At 49.6% G+C, this 19,637-nt stretch overlaps 1 protein-coding gene across 8 annotated transcripts in view; it reads left to right on the top strand.

Annotated features, from left to right (window-relative positions):
• The window catches only part of pleca (plectin a), a 69,306-nt gene that overhangs the window by 34,557 nt on the left and 15,112 nt on the right, over positions 1-19,637 (top strand). For 6 of the 8 annotated variants that reach the window (XM_032580064.1, XM_032580066.1, XM_032580063.1 and 3 more), the window contains 24 exons: positions 587-753; positions 1,609-1,724; positions 1,796-1,902; positions 2,077-2,196; positions 2,270-2,365; positions 2,437-2,564; positions 2,986-3,079; positions 12,708-12,862; positions 12,995-13,367; positions 13,450-13,527; positions 13,602-13,763; positions 13,840-13,944; positions 14,014-14,109; positions 14,188-14,313; positions 14,808-14,960; positions 15,034-15,188; positions 15,398-15,524; positions 16,097-16,280; positions 16,376-16,396; positions 18,073-18,230; positions 18,302-18,480; positions 18,763-18,901; positions 18,982-19,341; positions 19,474-19,557. In XM_032580064.1, coding sequence (XP_032435955.1) covers positions 587-753; positions 1,609-1,724; positions 1,796-1,902; positions 2,077-2,196; positions 2,270-2,365; positions 2,437-2,564; positions 2,986-3,079; positions 12,708-12,862; positions 12,995-13,367; positions 13,450-13,527; positions 13,602-13,763; positions 13,840-13,944; positions 14,014-14,109; positions 14,188-14,313; positions 14,808-14,960; positions 15,034-15,188; positions 15,398-15,524; positions 16,097-16,280; positions 16,376-16,396; positions 18,073-18,230; positions 18,302-18,480; positions 18,763-18,901; positions 18,982-19,341; positions 19,474-19,557 — 3,483 coding nt within the window. The remainder of the gene's footprint in view (positions 1-586; positions 754-1,608; positions 1,725-1,795; positions 1,903-2,076; positions 2,197-2,269; positions 2,366-2,436; positions 2,565-2,985; positions 3,080-12,707; positions 12,863-12,994; positions 13,368-13,449; positions 13,528-13,601; positions 13,764-13,839; positions 13,945-14,013; positions 14,110-14,187; positions 14,314-14,807; positions 14,961-15,033; positions 15,189-15,397; positions 15,525-16,096; positions 16,281-16,375; positions 16,397-18,072; positions 18,231-18,301; positions 18,481-18,762; positions 18,902-18,981; positions 19,342-19,473; positions 19,558-19,637) is intronic. The other 2 variants (XM_032580065.1, XM_032580067.1) reach the window with 1 other exon arrangement.

Genomic DNA, 19,637 nt, shown 5'->3' with positions numbered 1-19,637 from the left:
ATCCAAAGCATGCAGAACAGTTGTATCCTCCAGGAGGCAGCTAGCAGCTAGCACACAGCGCTAACAGGAGGCTCAATGCTGGCCAATGGCCAGGACGTCATTACCAACACAGCATTCGTGTCTGAAATCAGCTTTGCTGTCACTTTAGAGAAGGGTCAGTTCCTTCTCTCGTTTCCATAGAGAAGGAACTGACCCTCAATCAGACCAAGTCTTTCAGAAAATCCCTCCTGATATCCTGGCGGAGGTTCCTGAAACACTCGTCCTTCAGTCCAAAAACGGACTTTCCGCTCTGATGTGGGAACATTCCCGAGAAAACTGACATTAACCAGAAGAGGCTCTGATGCCGGCGGCGATGTGAGACTCCTGAGCGTTAATACACGCATTACTGAACGGTTAGACTCGCTAACCTGCAACTTCAGCACAACTGAACTTGGACTACAAAATCACCGCCAGGAAACAAAATGGCCGATTCTCAAAACCGATTAGCTGGAAGTCGTGACCTTGTTCAGCAGAAACGTAGTGTGGTAGTTCTGTTCCAGACTTGGGTCTGGTTCCGGTTCTGACCGTGTGCTGCTGGTCTCCCCAGATCTCGGACATCCAGGTGAACGGCCAGTCGGCCGACATGACGGCCAAGGAGCGTCTGCTGCTGTGGGCCCAGCGGATGGTGGAGGGCTACCAGGGGCTGCGCTGCGACAACTTCACCACCAGCTGGAGGGACGGCCGGCTGCTCAACGCCGTCATCCACAGGCACAGGTGAGGCCACAGCAGGTGAGACCCGGTCCAGAACCGGTCTGGACCGGGTCTGGTTCTGAGGCTAGAGATCTGCTCTCGGACGTCGTGCATATTTCAGGGTCCGGTGTTGGTCACTGCGGGTTCGGAGGCTGTAATCTGACCTGAACATGGTCAGATTACCATGTTCTGACCATGGGCCGGGTCTGGTAGAGGTTCTGGACGTTCTTCTGCAGCGAAGCAGGAAAAGTTCCTTATATTGGGGAAGCAGCAGCGATACTGGGTTCAGTGGTAAGAAGCTCCTTCCTCTGCAGCTCTGAATATTTCTGAACTTCCCTCGGAGTCGCTGCAGCGTTACCATAGCAACAAGCCACAGCAGCGCTGATGCTAACTGTGCTACTAAAGTCCAGGTTAGACGGCGTTAAGCTGCACATCTGATTAAATTCACTGGTTATCCTGCTGGTGATCAATAGAAACCAACTGGTTTTGTTTCGGGTTTAATGGCTCTGAGCTTCAATTCAAACATTAATTTTTCTCTTTGGTTCATTAAGTTTGGATTAAAGTGATAATTAATCTTTTTGTAGCGTCTTGTTTCTCTGGATTTCATTGGACAATCTGATTGTTTTCTAACTTCCTTTCTTGTTGCTTCCAAAACTAAATCCCAGCCAGCTGCAGCTCGGCTCGTCTGGTTCTGACCTGCAGAACCTTCTGGGTTTAACCGGTTCCTCCATCCGGTCGGAGGGCTGCCTGTGTCCCACTGCTGGAGGACTTCCTGGTTTCTGGTTTCCCGGTCAGACTGACCCTCTGTGGGGCTGCCTGGCGTCAGGTGGTTAAAGGTTCTGTTCTGACCCGGTGCGGCGCCTCTCTGGCTGTGTGCAGGCCTGGCCTCATCGACATGAACCAGGTGTACCGGCAGACCAACCAGGAGAACCTGGAGCAGGCCTTCAGCGTGGCCGAGCGAGAGCTGGGAGTCACCAGGCTGTTGGACCCAGAAGGTGAGCAGAACCAGAACCTCCCAGCAGGGCTCGGGTCCGGCAGGGTCTCACCGCTCCGTGTTCCTGTCCAGATGTGGACGTTCCCCACCCAGATGAGAAGTCCATCATCACGTACGTCTCCTCGCTGTACGACGCCACGCCCCGCGTCCCGGACGTCCAGGACGGGGTCAAGGCCAACGTGAGTTCTGATCCGTTTTCTGGAGGCGCCGGTAGATGAACCGGAGCTAGATGTTTGGAAATCTGTCAGTAGATGAGCAGCATCTGAACCTCGTGTGTTTATGGATCCAGAACCGGTCCTGGTTCTGGTCTTCCCGTCTCTCCTGGAGTGGTAAAGTGGTTTGTCTGTGAGCAGGAGCTGGAGCTGCGCTGGCAGGAGTTCTACGAGGTGGTGACGGTGCTGCTGCAGTGGATCCGCCACCACATCCTGGTCTTCCAGGAGAGGAAGTTCCCCAGCAGCTACGAGGAGATGGAGGTGGCCGCATCGCCCGGCTTCGCCCTGAAACCAGGAGCCGGATGATCAACTCACGTCTGCGTCTCCTCCTCAGGTTCTCTGGCGCCAGTTCCTGAAGTTCAAGGAAACCGAGCTGCCGGCCAAAGAGGCGGACAAGAACCGCTCCAAACACATCTTCAAGTCGTTTGAGGTGAGTTCCCCTGTTCCCCCCGACGGAGCGGCCCTGACCCGGACCCGGACTCATGGCGTTTCCGTCCGCAGGGCGCCGTGCAGACCGGCCTGGTGAAGGTTCCTCCTGGCTACCATCCGCTGGACGTGGAGAAGGAGTGGGGGCGTCTGCATGTGGGCATCCTGGAGCGAGAGCGCCTCCTCCGGACAGAGTTTGAGAGGTAGGGGCACCGCAGGCAACGCAACGCACTACAGGCAACGCAGGCAACGGACGCAGAGTCACATGCTGCAGAGCAACACGGTTCACCACCACACGGCGCCGGACCGTGACTCATCTCCTGATGAGTCCAAACACATCAAACATTGTTTGGTTGGTTAGGAAGTAAAACATCAAATTAAAGGAAGCACATGACTCTGTCTCATCGCCATGGAGAAAACATAAACGTTTCCTCGTCACATGGCGGCGGGGCGGCGCTTCCAGCCCTGTGGCTTCGGCCGCGCTCAGTTGAGACTCACATCATGGCTTTCCTGCATCAGGGCTACCACTATGTGCTGCAGAGGAGGACGCAGTGAGTGCCCACTCCTCTGCCTCCTCCTTTTCTGTGATGCATGTTGACCTCTGACCTCTTCTCCTCACTGCAGGCTGGAGCGACTCCAGAGGATCGTCAGTAAGGTCCAGATGGAGTCGGGGGTGTGTGAGGAGCAGCTCAACCAGGTGGAGACGCTGCTGCAGACGGTGAGCAACTCCAACACGTCCACCTGTGCTGCTGTAATGCCTCATTGGTGCTGCAGGGGGCAGCAGAGGGCTACGTTCATTAAGGAAATAGATACATACACTGCTCAAAAAAATAAAGGGAACACTTAAACAGGTGTTTAACACTTAAAGTGTTCCCTTTATTTTTTTGAGCAGTATATTTGTAAATTTGGTCATTCAGATAAAATTGTAAATCTGTACTTAAAATAAAAAACAAATCATGTATGATTAACCCTCCTGTTAATGTGCAGGTCAAATTAACCAATTTTAAAGTAAAAAAAAAAGTAAAATAGTTGGAAGTATTTTTTCTATATGTTTAATTTATATGTTTCCTTGCAGCTATAAGACATATTTCACCACACACACACACACACACACACACACAAACATACACACATACACCCCCCCCACACACACACACACTTTGTCACTATTCTCTTTACTTCACTTGTTCATCCAAACTCCACCCACTCAGCAGAAGTGGAGGAAACATTAATAATCTCTTCATGACTCATTTGTCTTGATTTTAATCAGCGGGTCAATTTGACCCAGAACACTATATGTGTCTCAAGTTCAATTATAAAGATCACTTCTTGAAAAAAATTCAAAATGTAATATAAAAGAATTTACAAAAGATCCATTTCAAGGATAATTATTGTTTTTTTGTGTAGGTTTTTTCAGTGGACATAAAAAATGTAAATGACATTTTTTATGTCCAAATGAGTAAATGAGTAAGTTTTCATCATTGATCCTTAATTTGTTAGAAATAAAAAACATCATTGCACAAATATTGATTGAAATGGTTAGTATTGGAGTTAATAGTCAAATCCAAAAATGTTTTGGAGGAATTATTTGGTTTCTGAAACTATTTCATGATTAAAGACTCAACGGGTCAAACTGACCCACGAACATTATTGCTGCACCTCAGAGACCAACATAACAGGAGGGTTAATTATTGGGGCCTGCCATGCAAAGCAATGGCAGGAACCTATTACTCTACACCCAACAAGCGTCTCTTTATTATTATAGTTCTTTATTTTTCTTCCGTAACCGTTAATGCGGCTCATACCGCTGCGTGCACACCTACAAATGAGGTATCAAAACGTGCAGAAAATTCACGCCATTGGAGCTATTACTTTTGGTGGGATTTGGGCTTAACGTGGCGACATAATTCGCAAAAAACTACGAAAAAAACCCCATTATAAGTCAATGGGAAAAATCCTGGAAATACCCTATTTTTGAGGATTTTCTGTGTCGTCACTAATTCACGTAGAAATGCCATTCAAATTTCATTTTGTAGATACGTCTGTGATCTCTTCGAAAGTGAAGACGGCTCGTCGATAACAGTTACGGTTTGTCCACAATTTGCCTCTAAGCGACCCAAAGTTTCTCATTTTTCCTAAAGTTAGAGTGCTTTTCTCGCTGATTAGAGTGAGAGATCAAGACAACTTTTTCAACCCAAATCATTTTTGAAATCGCCATCACGCCCACAAATATCGCACGATTAGTATCAAAATCGGTCCTGACATTGATACGCCTGTCTGCTCCGGTAAAATCTTTTCGAAATTTATCTAGATCGTACGGTTTTCTGTCACGGTGCTTCAGAGCAAAGTCATGCGACAGGATTTTCTGAGGCTGTCTGAGGCTCTCTCCCATGTATTTGAATAGAATTTCAGATCTGGGCACAACATTTCTTTCTCTCATCGCTGTAAATGCTCTGAGTGAGGTACAGATATGAATCTCGGGACTATCGCAGAAGACACATTGAACTGTCATACGCTTAAAACGCTTTTCGAATATGTATTACGGTTCCCGACCAGGAAGGATTTGTTTCCAATGCTTTTTGTCAGTAAAACGTGTTTGCTCAAACACACAATTGTGTGTTTGACAGCTCAGAGCTCAGAGCTCAGAGCTCACACCCTGCTGAGACCATTATTTGCCATAGCAACGGATCTCAAGAGGCTATTGGCTGCTGGTTTGGACTACGAATACGCATCATTGTAGTTCTATCTATAGTGGAACCCTCAGTTGAAACAGATCAGGACTGAACTGGCCTTTAGAACTATTTGCTGCTATGGGCTGTATATAACTGATTTAACTCAGGAACTGTTACACATGGTATTAGTTTGGAACTTTAAAATGGAGCATAATAATAATTTCAAAATAAAAGCCTTGAATATTTTTACATCATGTAATTGCTGTTTTTGGCTTTGTATGACTTTTTCATCCAAAGCACTGTTACACATGGGATTAGTTCGGAACTTTAAAATGGAGCATAATAATAATTTCAAAATAAAAGCCTTGAAAATTTTTACATGACGTAATTGCTCTTTTTGGCTTTATTTGACTTTTTCATCCAAAGCACTCTTACACATGGTATTAGTTCAGAACTTTAAAATGAAGCATACTGAAAATTTCAAAATAAAAGCCTTGAATATTTTTACATCATGTAATTGCTCTTTTTGGCTTTATTTGACTTTTTCATCCAAAGCACTGTTACACATGGTATTAGTTTGGCCCTTTGAAATGAAGCTTAACAAAAATTTCAAAATAAAAGCCTTGAATATTTTTACATCAACTACTTGCGTTTTCAGCATTATATAACTGATTTAACCCAATGACTATTACACATGGGATTAAAATAGACTGTTTTGCATGAGCAGCAGATAGATCCTCTATTGCACATGTGTCAAACTCAAGGCCCGCGGGCCACATGTGGCCCGCTACGTCATTTTATGTGGCCCTCTCCCCCCTACCACCGTTTTACAGCCCCATTGATTGACTTAAAATAGGTTTTGAGCACGAATTGACTACAAACTACATATCCCATAATGCCTTCCGATTCTTACCAACCAACATTACGGCTTCTCGCCACTAGAGTGCAGCAGAGTCACCTCAAGCTGATTATTAATTTTCCCAGCGAATAAAACTGAAACATCGACAAGCTAAGAAGCTAAAGAGCGAAGTCCCGTGATGTTTCAATCGAGGACTTTTACCGTCTACTGCCCCTGATTTGATGCCACAGCTTCGACTCCACGCAGCTCGTGTTTTGTCCACGTTTGGAAGCACCTATCTGTGCGAACAGATGTTTTCAATAATGACTTTAAACAAGACCAAGCACAGATCGCGCATTACTGACGAAAACCTACACGCCGTTTTGCGGATTGCCACAGAATAGAACTAAAACCAGACATCGACGAACTGACCAGGGGAAAACGGTGCCTGACATCCGGCCAGAAAACATTGGTAAGCACAAACAAACTACATTTAAATAGAATGAATGTAAAACCAAAACTCAGTATACTGGAATATGCATATAGTTTATTGATTTTGCTTGTGTTTTGTTTATTTACAGAACACAACACAATGAGGATGTGTGTGAGTTGGTGACAGGGTGAAGAGGGATCAGCGTTGTGTTCAAGGACAGGCAACGTCACCTCATTGTTTTGTTCTTATGTGAAATGCATGTTCGTTGCGTAATAAATAACGAAAAAGTTTTGTGAATGAAGTTGAGAGTTAATATCAAAACTTGTTTTTTATTATTTGTCTGCTTATCTTCAAAGCAAAGAATAATTTTCCCAGCGAATAAAACTGAAACATCGACAAGCTAACGAGCTAAAGAGCGAAGTTTAGCTGAGCAGTTTAAAAATACTGAGCATTTTTTTAAACTGCTCAGTTTAAAAATACTGTAATTTTTAAACTGAGCAGTAATTTTACATCCATGCAAACTCAAATGTAATATTTAAAACTTGAATACATAAAATCAGTTATTTAACAATATGAGGTGTTGTTTAAAAATAAAAAAGATAGCAATTTCTTTTTATTGCAGAGACATTAGATTCTTAAATTTATGGTATTCTTTAAATGTTGTAATTTTGGTTCATTGTAAACTTTACCTGTAAAATGTTTGTAGAAATCTTTAACATAAGGTCAATATATATTTTTAAACTGTAATATGTTGTGTGTGTGTGCGTTATTGAAAATTTATATTTGTGACAATCATTAGGTAAATGCTAATGAACTGCCTTCCTGCAGTTTATGAGCATTGAACTGTTACTAAACAGTTCAATGCAAGGTTCATTAGCGTTAGCATTTTAGCTTCAATAAGCTATTAGCTATTTATTTTACTTTTTAGCAATGTTTAGTATACTGAATGGAGTAAATCAATTACAGAAAATATCCTAGTGATTTCCCACATACTGATGAAAGCAATGACGCTAACATTAGCGTTTCTGCTGATTTTAGCTGATATACTTACTTTATAATACTGAACGGTGCACGTCCGCCTCGCTTAACGTTCTTGCGATTCTCCGCGTGCCACTGATTACGTCGCGGCGTTCTTTAGCGTCGACGCCGATTTGTAGCGTGACGACGCCGGGCCCATGCCCGACGGGCGCGCCTTGGCAGGCCCCGGCTAAATTTCTTCCGAAATTTTCTAGTTAATAATATTAGATGCGTCGTAATAAAAATGCCGTAGTATATTAAAATTAATTCTTTATTATTGAATTATTAAATGTGTCACTAATTTATTAAGATAGAAATACAGAAACTCCTCCATGGGCTGCCACCTTATCGTGGTGGAGGGGTTTGAGTGTCCCAATGATCCTAGGAGCTATGCTGTCTGGGGCTTCATGCCCCTGGTAGGGTCACCCAAGGCAGACAGGTCCTAGGTGAGGGACCAGACAAAGAGCAGCCCAAAGACCCCAATGATGAAGGAAAACTTTGGACTTGGTGTTCCCTCGCCCGGACGCGGGTCACCGGGGCCCCACTCTGGAGCCAGGCCTGGAGGGGGGGCACGATGGCGAGCGTCTGGTGGCCGGGCTTTTACCCATGGAGCCCGGCCGGGCTCAGCCCGAAGAGGAAACATGGGCCCCCCCTCCCATGGGCCCACCACCCGTGGGAGGGGCCAAAGGGGTCGGGTGCAGTGTGGGATGGGTGGCAGCAGAGGGAGGGGACCCTGGCGGTCCGATCCTCGGTTGCAGAAACTGGCTCTTGGGACGTGGAATGTCACCTCTCTGGTGGGGAAGGAGCCGGAGCTAGTGCGTGAGGTCGAGAGGTTCCGGCTAGAAATAGTCGGTCTCACCTCGACGCACGGCTCTGGTTCTGGAACCAGTCTCCTTGAGAGGGGCTGGACATACTTCCACTCTGGAGTTGCCCAAGGTGAGAGGCGTCGGGCAGGAGTGGGCATACTTGTTGCTCCCCATCTCGGCGCCTGTACGTTGGGGTTTACCCCGGTGAACGAGAGGGTAGCATCCCTCCGCCTACGGGTGGGGGGACGGGTTCTGACTGTCGTTTGTGCTTACGGGCCGAACGACAGTTCAGATTACCCACCCTTTTTGGAGTCCTTAGAGGGGGTACTGGAGAGTGCTCCTCCTGGGGACTCCCTTGTTCTGCTGGGGGACTTCAACGCTCACGTGGGCAATGACAGTGAGACCTGGAGGGGCGTGGTTGGGAGGAACGGCCCGCCCGACCTGAACTCGAGCGGTGTTCTGTTGCTGGACTTCTGTGCTCGCCATGGATTGTCCATAACGAACACCATGTTCAAGCATAAGGGTGTCCATATGTGCACTTGGCACCAGGACACCCTAGGCCGCAGTTCGATGATCGACTTTGTCATCGTTTCATCGGATCTGCGGCCGTATGTCTTGGACACTCGGGTGAAGAGAGGTGCGGAGCTGTCCACTGACCACTACCTGGTGGTGAGTTGGCTCCGGTGGTGGGGGCGAAAGCCGGTCAGACCTGGCAGGCCCAAACGTGTTGTGAGGGTCTGCTGGGAACGTCTGGCGGAATCCCCTGTGAGACGGAGCTTTAACTCCCATCTCCGGCAAAACTTCGAACACGTCCCGGGGGAGGTGGGGGACATGGAGTCTGAGTGGACCGTGTTCCGTGCCTCCATTGTCGAGGCGGCCGATCGGAGCTGTGGCCGCAAGGTTGTCGGTGCCTGTCGCGGCGGCAACCCTCGAACCCGCTGGTGGACACCTTCGGTGAGGGATGCCGTCAGGCTGAAGAAGGAGTCCTATCGGGCCTTTTTGGCCTGTGGGACTCCGGAAGCAGCTGATGGGTACCGGCGGGCGAAGCGGCATGCGGCTCGGGCGGTTGCTGAGGCAAAAACCCGGGCGTGGGAGGAGTTTGGAGAGGCCATGGAGAAAGACTTCCGTACGGCTTCGAGGCGATTCTGGTCCACCATCCGGCGTCTCAGGGGGGGGAAGCGGTGCAGCACCAACACTGTTTATAGTGGGGATGGTGTGCTGCTGACCTCTACTCGGGACGTTGTGGGCCGGTGGGCAGAGTACTTCGAAGACCTCCTCAATCCCACCAACATGCCTTCCACTGAGGAAGCGGAGCCTGGGGACTCTGGGTTAGGCTCTCCAATCTCTGGGGACGAGGTCGCCGAGGTGGTTAAAAAGCTCCTCGGTGGCAGGGCCCCGGGGGTGGATGAGATCCGCCCGGAGTTTCTTAAGGCTCTGGATGTTGTAGGGTTGTGTTGGTTGACGCGACTCTGCAATGTCGCATGGACATCGGGGGCAGTTCCCCTGGATTGGCAGACTGGGGTGGTGGTCCCCCTGTTCAAAAAGGGGGACCGGAGGGTGTGCTCCAATTATAGAGGGGTCACACTCTTAAGCCTCCCTGGCAAGGTCTATTCAGGGGTCCTGGAGAGGAGGGTCCGTCGGATAGTCGAACCTCGGATTCAGGAAGAGCAGTGTGGTTTTCGTCCTGGTCGTGGAACGCTGGACCAGCTCTACACCCTCGGCAGGGTCCTGGAGGGTGCATGGGAGTTCGCCCAACCAGTCTACATGTGTTTTGTGGACCTGGAGAAGGCGTTCGACCGTGTCCCTCGGGGAGCCCTGTGGGGGGTTCTCCGGGAGTATGGGGTACCGGGCCCTTTGATACGGGCTGTCAGGTCCCTGTATGACCGGTGTCAGAGTCTGGTCCGCATTGCCGGCAGTAAGTCGGGCTCGTTTCCGGTGAGAGTTGGACTCCGCCAGGGCTGCCCTTTGTCACCGATTCTGTTCATCACTTTCATGGACAGAATTTCTAGGCGCAGCCAAGGTGTTGAGGGGATCCGATTTGGTGGCCTTAGGATCTCATCTCTGCTTTTTGCAGACGATGTGGTCCTTTTGGCTTCATCAGATCGTGATCTGCAGCTCTCGCTGGAGCGGTTCGCAGCCGAGTGTGACGCGGCCGGGATGAGGATCAGTGCCTCCAAATCCGAGGCCATGGTCTTGAGCCGGAAAAGGGTAGAGTGCCTTCTCCGGGTCAGGGGGGGTGTCCTGCCCCAAGTGGAGGAGTTTAAGTATCTCGGGATCTTGTTCACGAATGGGGGAAGAAGGGAGCGGGAGATCGACAGGCGGATTGGCGCAGCGTCTGCTGTCAAGCGGGCGCTGTACCGGTCCGTCGTGGTGAAGAGAGAGCTGAGCCATAAAGCGAAGCTCTCGATTTACCGGTCGATCTACGTTCCCACCCTCATCTATGGTCATGAGCTTTGGGTCATGACCGAAAGAACGAGATCGCGGATACAAGCGGCCGAAATGGGTTTTCTCCGTAGGGTGGCTGGGCTCTCCCTTAGAGATAGGGTGAGAAGCTCAGTCATCCGGGAGGGACTCAGAGTAGAGCCGCTGCTCCTTCACATCGAGAGGAGCCAGTTGAGGTGGCTCGGGCATCTGGTCAGGATGCCTCCTGGACGCCTCCCTGGTGAGGTGTTCCGGGCACGTCCCACCGGGAGGAGGCCCCGGGGAAGACCCAGGACACGCTGGAGGGACTATGTCTCTCGGCTGGCCTGGGAACGCCTCGGGATTCCCCCGGAGGAGCTAGAAGAAGTGGCTGGGGAGAGGGAAGTCTGGGCCTCCCTTCTGAAGCTGCTACCCCCGCGACCCGACCTCGGATAAGCGGAAGAAGATGGATGGATGGATGGATGGATACAGAAATAATAGATCCAATATAGAATTAATTATATGTGCCACAAATAAATGTTTTGATTTCATTTTTAAAACTGCATATAAATATTTAATGATTTAATAATTTTTCATAAATTCATTTAAACTGTCAACTTCACTCATCAGACTCAGTGGGCGGGATCAGAGCAGCTTCTAGAGACCCTGGCGTCTGATTGGCTGCTTTTAAAGAGACCCTGGCGTCTGATTGGCTGCTTCAAACAGCAAGCGAAGACCTAAATCCAAGTAGTTTGTCCTCCTGCATAAAACAATGATAAAATAGTTCAGCATTTAGTTAATATATATGCTGATATTTATATTAACTATATTAGCTCATCCAAAACCTTTTTTGGGTGAATTTGTGGTAAATAAATGACACCAATTTAATTGTCAATGTCAATGTCAAATTTATTTATATAGCACTTTAAAAACAGGCATAAAACTGCACCAAAGTGCTGTACAAGAACGACAATAACACAAATGAATAAAAACAGAGAATCAAACACTAGTTCAATTAAATGCTAAGGAATAAAAATGAGTTTTAAGAAGCGATTTAAAATGATCCAGGCTGTGGGCAGATCTAATTTGGAAAGGAAGATTGTTCCATAGAAGAGGAGCAACTACAGAAAAAGCCCGAACTCCTTTCCTCTTAAGTCGGGTCCGAGGAACGGTCAGTAAAAGCTGATTATTTGACCGTAGGATTCTGGACACAGACTGAAATTTTAAAAGGTCCGGAAGATAAGGGGGAGCTAATCCATTTAAAACTTTATAAGTTAAAGTAATTATGTTGTACAAGTAATTTTTTACATTTTTACATTATTTTTACACTTTTCAGGACAGATATTGCCCTCAGAGCCAGGAACAAGACTCTCTGAAGTCTTTGAAGCAGCCAATCAGATGTCAGGGTCTCTAAAGAAACCATTTTAATGGGGCGTGCTGTGGTGGCGCGGGGGGTTAGCTCGCCCCACGTTTGGAGGCCTTAGTCCTCGACGCGGACGTCGCGGGTTCGACTCCCGGTCCCGGCGACCTTTGCCGCATGTCTTCCTTCCTGTCTGCCTACTGTGGAAAAAATACGAGCCGCTAGCGCCGCAAAAACTCTTTGGAGAAAAAAAAAGGGAAAAAAAAAAGAAACCATTTTAATCCCGCCCACTGAGTCTGATGGTTGAATTTTAATCTTTGAATTAATTCGTTGTATTCTTCAGCACAGGAACAATAAATATTGTAAGAATTATTTAATCAGTTATTTATTTATTGCATTTTGGCACTACAGCACTTCAAGAATTTATTTGATGTCAGTCACACGTATCAAAGTGTGGAGGCGGAGCTAGCACACTTTAAACCAATCAGACGCTCGGTTTAAAAGGCGTAGACTCAATGGCTAATTAGAAATTGATCACTTCATAAATTCCAGTCATATTTAAATATTTCCAGATTGAAATGGTTTTGCTTAAGAAAAACTGACTCGTTTAAATAAAAATAGATTTTTAAAATTCCTTGAATAAATTTATTGTTTTTACCAACCAGCCGTTTAAGGGATCAGGCGAGTTTAAGAGGCGGTTGTGTGGAGTCATCCTCAGCAGTCAGTGTTTTCCAGTGAGGCGAATCAGGGAGAAATCTTGAGAGTTTTCCGTCCCACGGCGTGAAGCGCGTCGGGTTGCTGAACTTCCTGTTTGCTGCAGGATGTGAGGATGATGAGTTCTGGGAAACCGACTCAGCACACAGCAGAGGTGGAGGCAGACCTGGAGAAAGCAGAGGGAATGATCCGCTTGCTATTCAACGACGTCCAGCTGCTGAAAGATGGACGCCACCTGCAGGCCGAACAGATGTATCGCAGGTAAATGCTGTTTCTGACGGACCTGAAGGCTGCAGCACTTCATCCTGCGCTGCTCCTGCTGCCAGCTGATGGAGAGTTTTACTGAAATTCTTCCTTCAAGACATTGATGTGATCATTTCTGGGCTCTTTTAGAGTCTATCGTCTCCATGAGAGGCTCGTAAACGTCCGCAGTGAATACAACCTGCGGCTGAAGTCGGGCGTGACCACCGCCCAGATCCCCATGACCCAGATCCCCATGACCCAGATCCCCATGACCCAGATCCCAGTTCAGGTCCACTCCCAGGTCCAGCAGCAGTCCTCCAGGGTGCGTCCGGAGCTGGACGAGGTCACGCTGCGCTACGTGCTGGACCTGCTGGGCTGGGTGGAGGACAACCAGAAGCGGGTGGAGGAGGGCGAGTGGGGCTCCGACCTGCCCAACGTGGAGACGCAGCTGGGCAGCCACCGGGGCCTGCACCAGTCCGTGGAGGAGTTTCGCTCCAAGATCGAGAGGGCGAAGGCCGACGAGGTACGGCGGACAGAGACCTGCTGAGGATTGATGGTGAGGAAGAGGAAGAGGAGTCTTCATCTCGTTGTTTCTGACTCCGCAGGGTCAGATTTCTCCGGCCAGTAAGGCTGCGTACCGGGAATATCTGGGAAAACTGGAGCTGCAGTACGGAAAGCTGCTGGTGAGCAACACAACAAGCACTTCCTGTCTGCCTCCCAGCGTTTCCACCATCACAAACCCTCTTCCTCTCTGCAGAGCGCCTCTAAGGCTCGCCTGCGCCACCTGGTGGAGCTGCACGCCTTCGTCAGCGCAGCCACCAAGGAGTTGATGTGGCTGAACGAGAAAGAGGAGGAAGAGATCAACTACGACTGGAGCGACAAGAACTCCAACATGGCTTCCAAGAAGGAAAGCTACTCGGTAAGCGTTTGGCGCCTACGGGCGGCCCGCCGCGTGGCGCTGCGGCCATAAGAACCCGGCTGTTTGTCTGCTGCAGGGCCTGATGCGAGAGCTGGAGCTGCGGGAGAAGAAGGTGAACGGCGTCCAGGCCTCTGGAGACAAGCTTCTGCGGGACGGACACCCGGCCAGGCCGACCATCGAGGTGAGACGCAGCGCCGCACAGCGAGCGGCGATGTAGAGAAATCGACTGAAACACAGTTTCCCTCCGCAGGCGTTCACTGCGGCGCTGCAGACGCAGTGGAGCTGGCTGCTGCAGCTCTGCTGCTGCATCGAGACACACCTGAAGGAGAACACCGCCTACTTCCAGGTATGCTGGTCATCCTGAGGTCATCCTGAGGTCAGATTGAGGTCAGTCTGCTCCTTCAGCTCCAAACTCTTCCTGCAGTTTTTTGCCGACGTGAAGGAGGCTGAGGAGAGGCTGAGGAAGATGCAGGAAGTGATGAAGAGGAAGTACACCTGCGACCGCTCCGTCACGGTGACTCGGCTGGAGGACCTGCTGCAGGATGCCGCTGTGAGTCCATCGGCTTCAGCTCCATCTGAGAATCAAACATGTTTTTATTGTTTTGATGCTTTTATTCTGGAGTTCTTCATGACTCTTTCACTGCCGGACGTCGGGTCCACTTTGGGTTTTAGTTCGGCCGGTCAGTGTGTTCCATTGTTGTGCGACGTATCAGTACCGTCTGGTTGTCCGATAAAGTCGCTCCAATATGAAGGTCTGGGCTGATGTCCATATCGATATTGCTGCCGATAACTGATATGTACCGATATCGTATTCCTTATGTCACCATTGCATTTCTGCTTCAGTTAAACTCCCATAATGCTTTGCTGCATCACCATCTCTGTCACATAGCAACCCGATATCTCAGGCATCCCTAAAATCTATAATATTGATAAATATCGGCCATAAAGGCAATAATAATATTGGATATCGGCTCTCTAACTGGATCAGAACCGGTTCTGTTCAGCAGCATATCGGTTCTGGATCCCGACCCGTTTCTGTTCCAGGACGAGAAGGAGCAGCTGGCCGAGTTTCAAACCCACCTGGAGGGTCTGAAGCGCCGGGCCAAGACCGTGGTCCAGTTAAAGCCCAGGAACCCGGCCAGCGCCACCAAGGGGAAGCTGCCGGTCCAGGCCGTCTGCGACTTCAAGCAGATGGAGGTGAGCAGCCCGTCTGGCCCGGTTCTGACCTGTTCTCTGACCCCGTTCTGACCCGGTTCTGGTCCTCCTGCAGATCACGGTCCACAGAGGAGACGAGTGCGCTCTGCTCAGCAACTCCCAGCCGTTCAGCTGGCGGGTTCTGAACGACCGCGGCAGCGAGGCGGCGGTCCCGTCCGTCTGCTTCCTGGTTCCGCCCACCAATAAGGACGCGGTGAACAGCGTCGCCGGGTAAGACCGGCCGGGGGTCAGGGGTCGGGGGTCAGGGGAGGGTCGGCCCTCAAACTGCAACTTCATGTTTGATAAAAATGAAAATTATTGTTTCAATTTGGCCAGATTACAGAAAGAATGCCTCGTTTGGCCTCATGATAAAACCTTTGGAGCCCAACAGGTCCGGTCCGGTCCGGTCCAAACCCGCTCTAACCCGCCCTCTCCCCCAGGCTGGACGGGAACCTGCAGCGCCTGCTGGCCATGTGGCAGACCCTGTTTGTGGACCTGAAGAGCCTGCTGTCCTGGCAGTACCTGATGAGGGACGTCCACATCATCAACTCCTGGAACGTCACCATGGTAACGGCACCGCCGCAGGAGGCGGAGCTTCCTCCGCTAGTTCAACTGTTTACGTGGTGATGAGAAGATTTAGGAGTTAAATTAACTCTGGTTTGGATAAATGTTACCTTTAAAGAAAACGAGTTTGAATTGAATCAAAATGAGAAAATAAGAAGAAATCAGAATTAGATTGTCTCAGTTCCAACATTTCCAAGCTTTACAATTCCAATGAATTTATTGTCTCTATAATAAATAATAAAGCCGCAGCTTTCCATCAGCTTCTGGATCAATGAACCTGATGATTTCTGATGATTCATTAGTTCCTCCTGCATCGGCTCAGTGAGCATCACGGCTAATGCTCTCTGAGCTGATCAATAATCACTTTGATTATTTTAAATGACTTTAATCATCACTAGTTTCCTGTTTGGAAGCTGAACCCATTTAAATGTTAGAAGGTTAAAGCTAAACTCTGGGTGACTGTTAGCATCCCTAACTGGTGTGGAACTGGTCCAGCTGGGGATGCTAACGGATGCTAGCTGGGGATGCTAACGGATGCTAGCTGGGGATGCTAACGGATGCTGTGTTTCCTCCAGTTTAAGACTCTGCGGGTGGACGAGTACCGGCTGGCGCTCCGGAACCTGGAGCAGCACTACCAGGACTTCCTGCGGGACAGTCCGGACTCGCAGATGTTCGGGGCGGAGGACCGGATGCAGGTGGAGTCCAGCTACAACAGGGCCAGCCAGCACTACCAGACCATGGTCACCGCCGCAGAACAAGGTCCGTTCAGTTCCCTTCATCATCATCATCATCATCATTTCTGGTGAACATGTTGGTTACCTGACAGTGAAATGCTTGTTGGCTTCCTGTTGCAGGCTTCGTCCTGCCCAGAGCAGGTAAGGCAGCGGCAGCTTCTGATTGGCTGAGCAGGAATGAATGCGCTCCGTCGCCTGTTGCGGCATTTCATGCATCAAATCACTGATTTAATTCACCCTAACATCACTGATCAGGTTTTATTGTCTGCATGTTTTACAGCAGCTGATTATTATCTATAATCAATAACTCTGTAATAACTGGAAGATAAACTCTTCTGAACTTCTGTTAACGTGTCACTAACATGAAGGATGAAAAACCTGAAATGAAGAAACAGAGAGAAAGGACCAGCTGCAGCCCGGGGAATGGGGCGGGGCGTGTCTGTGGGCGGGGCCAGCTAGTGGGCGGGGTTTGACATCCACCTCAAAGCGTTTTGATTGGATAATCCTCCTTGGCTCCAGATGTGTGGTTGGTTCCCCCAGCAGCCATGTTGGTTCGTTTAGGGATTTTCAGCAAATTGTTTGGTCAAAAGATGCAAACAGAGAGACTCAAAAATCAATTAAAATTTATGCATCAATTGGAAATACATGATCAATTATTTCTCCATACATTAAATAATAATAACAAATGTCTAATTTCCAATTTAAAACTAAATTCACTACATAAGTCTTTCTCAAACTGTGGTCCCAGGACCACTGGTGGTCCGCAGGCGCCTCCTAGTGGTCCAGATGGTACTGCATGTAAACCAATGTTTATTGGGATGAGGTGAGCTTACAGTTAGCTTACCAAAGGATTGGGTTTAAAATCACCAATAGGGGGTGCTGTGGTGGCGCAGGGGCAAAGCATGACCCACGTTGAGGCCTTAGTCCTTGTAGCGGTGGTCGTAGGTTCGATTCCCGGCCTGGCGACGTTTGCCGCATGTCTTCCCCCTCTCTGATTACCCTGTTTCCTGTCAAACTACTTTCAAATAAAGGCCACTAGAGCCAACAAAACCTTATAAAAAAAAAAAAAAAATCACCAATAGATAAACGGCTGAAGGCTAAAGAGAAAACCTGAAGAGACCGATGGACGGTTTCTCAGGATGCAGTGCAGACATAGATCTGCAGACATAGATCTGCAAACATGCAGCTGTGCTGAATGCCATAAGACAGCGCTGCGCCCCACGCTGACCAACTGCATCTTAGCACCTGAAATAAGATGAATTATGTTGGACTGTCTACTGGTGAAAGAAAATGTTTTTGCCAAAGCAACTCAAATCTATGTTGCTTTTTTTATGCTTTGAAATTACAAATAAAATGTTATTAATGCACCAAATAGTTGCACTGAAGGACTTTTTTGATGTGTTTCCTATAATTGGAAAGATTAGAATCCACACTTTCAGAATCTGTAAATAACTCAAAACACCCGAATCGTGGTTTTATCCTGGCAGTCACATTTACCAAACAGCGCCTCCTTCAGGTTAGGAGGAACAACCACAGTGAGTTAAGAGACTAAAGTTTTCATTTCAGGCTGTAGATGTTCGCATGTCGTGTTCGGTGGTCCGAGTGTTTGGTAAAGGCGGTAAGCGTCTTCAGCCTGGAAAAGTTTAGAATGAAAGGAGCACAGAGTGAACCCTGACATCAGGCCCCGCCCACTCTGTGGTCTGCAGCCCAGGGGACTTGGCAGTTGCAGGATATATGTTGACCTCTGACCTCTCCAGAGCTCTGCTCCCCCCCTCCTGCTCAGGTGTTGTCTGTGTCTCGTGCCCCGCCCCCTCCAGGTGATCAGGACGAGTCGCTGTGTCAGACCTTCCTGACCCAGATGAAGGACCTGCGTCTGCGTCTGGAGCGATGCGAGAACAAAACGCTGACGCGTCTGCGGCAGCCGGCCGACGGCGAGCCGCTGAGGGCCTGCGCCGCCAAGACGGCCGAGCAGATGGTACTGGCTGCTTCTGACCCGGTTCTGCTCCGGTTCTGCTCTGGTTCTGACCCGGTTCTGTGTCTGTGCAGAAGGTCCAGGCCGAGCTGGAGGGCCTGCAGAAGGAGCTCGGCGCCGTCTCTGACAAGACGGAGGCGGTTCTGGCGGGTCCGCAGCCGGCCGGCGCCGGTCCGATTCTGCGCTCCGAGCTGGACCTGACCCTGAAGAAGATGGAGGCCGTCTACGGGCTGTCCGCCGTCTACCTGGACAGGTGAGGACCAGTCAGCTTTCACCGTTCTCAGGCTTCCAGCATTTATCAGTTTTTAAAAACTCGGCAGATTTTCCGTTCAAATATTTTCATTTTGTCAAAACCGACAGATAAATTCATATATTTCATGTCAATGTTGAAGAAATGGTTTCTGCTCTGGTTGGGAACAGTTTTCATCTCTTATAAAGAGGCTTTCAGCCAGCTGACCATCAGCCTGCAGAAATAGGTGTGGGAGGGGCTCCACACAGCTTCCTGTTGTTTCCTGATCTGTTTCCGGCGTTCCAGGCTGAAGACCATCGACGTTGTGATCAGGAACGCCAACGATGCCGAGGAGTCGCTGCAGAGCCTGGAGTCACGCCTGCGGGACGCGGCCAAGGTTCCGGCGTCGGAGCCGGAGGTGGAGGAGCAGCGCGGCCAGCTGAAGGTAGCGACCCGATCCGTCTGGATTCTCGCAGGCTCCGGTCTTCCCGGCGCTCCGGCTGACCACCGCGTCTCTCCGCCCAGGCGCTGTGCGGCGAGGCCGAGGCCGACCGGGCCGTCTTCGACCGGCTGCAGGACGAGCTGCGGCGCGCGGCGGCCGCCGTCGGCGACAGGACGAGCCGGATCCACGGCGAACGCGACGACGAGCTGGAGCGGTACCGGCGGCTGGCGGCCGGCCTGCTGGAGCGCCGGCAGAACCTGCTGGCCCAGACGGACCTGCGGCTGCGGGAGCTGCAGCAGCTGCAGCGCCGCATGCGCAGCCACAGGGAGAGCTGCGAGTCGCTGAGCCGCTGGCTGGAAGACGTCCGGCGGAGACACCAGGACGTCCAGGATGTCGCCATCGGAGACGGAGCGGCGCTGCGGGACCGGCTGGCCCAGGAGGAGGTGGGGGGTTAGGGCGTGAAACGATACATAATATAAAATATAACTATTATATAAAAACTCAGACAATAACCACAGAAATGCTTTTATAAATATCAATCATACTAATATTTTTTAAAACTTTGTTTGTTTCAGAAACTCCTGGAGGAAATGAAGAAGAACCGAGACGAAGTGGAGAGTTGCTACAATAACGCCAAAGCGTACATCGACTCCATCAAGGTGAGGGTCGCTGAGCAGCTGCTGCCGTGCGGTGGAACCGGCGTTCCGGTCGGTTCTGACCCGTTTGGACTTTGTGTTCT

The sequence above is a fragment of the Xiphophorus hellerii genome, chromosome 13, assembly GCF_003331165.1.
Source record: "Xiphophorus hellerii strain 12219 chromosome 13, Xiphophorus_hellerii-4.1, whole genome shotgun sequence".
In the NCBI taxonomy this organism is placed as follows: Eukaryota; Metazoa; Chordata; class Actinopteri; order Cyprinodontiformes; family Poeciliidae; genus Xiphophorus; species Xiphophorus hellerii.
The sequence above is the reverse complement of the archived record's forward strand: the minus strand, read 5'-3'. Positions and strand labels throughout refer to the sequence as shown.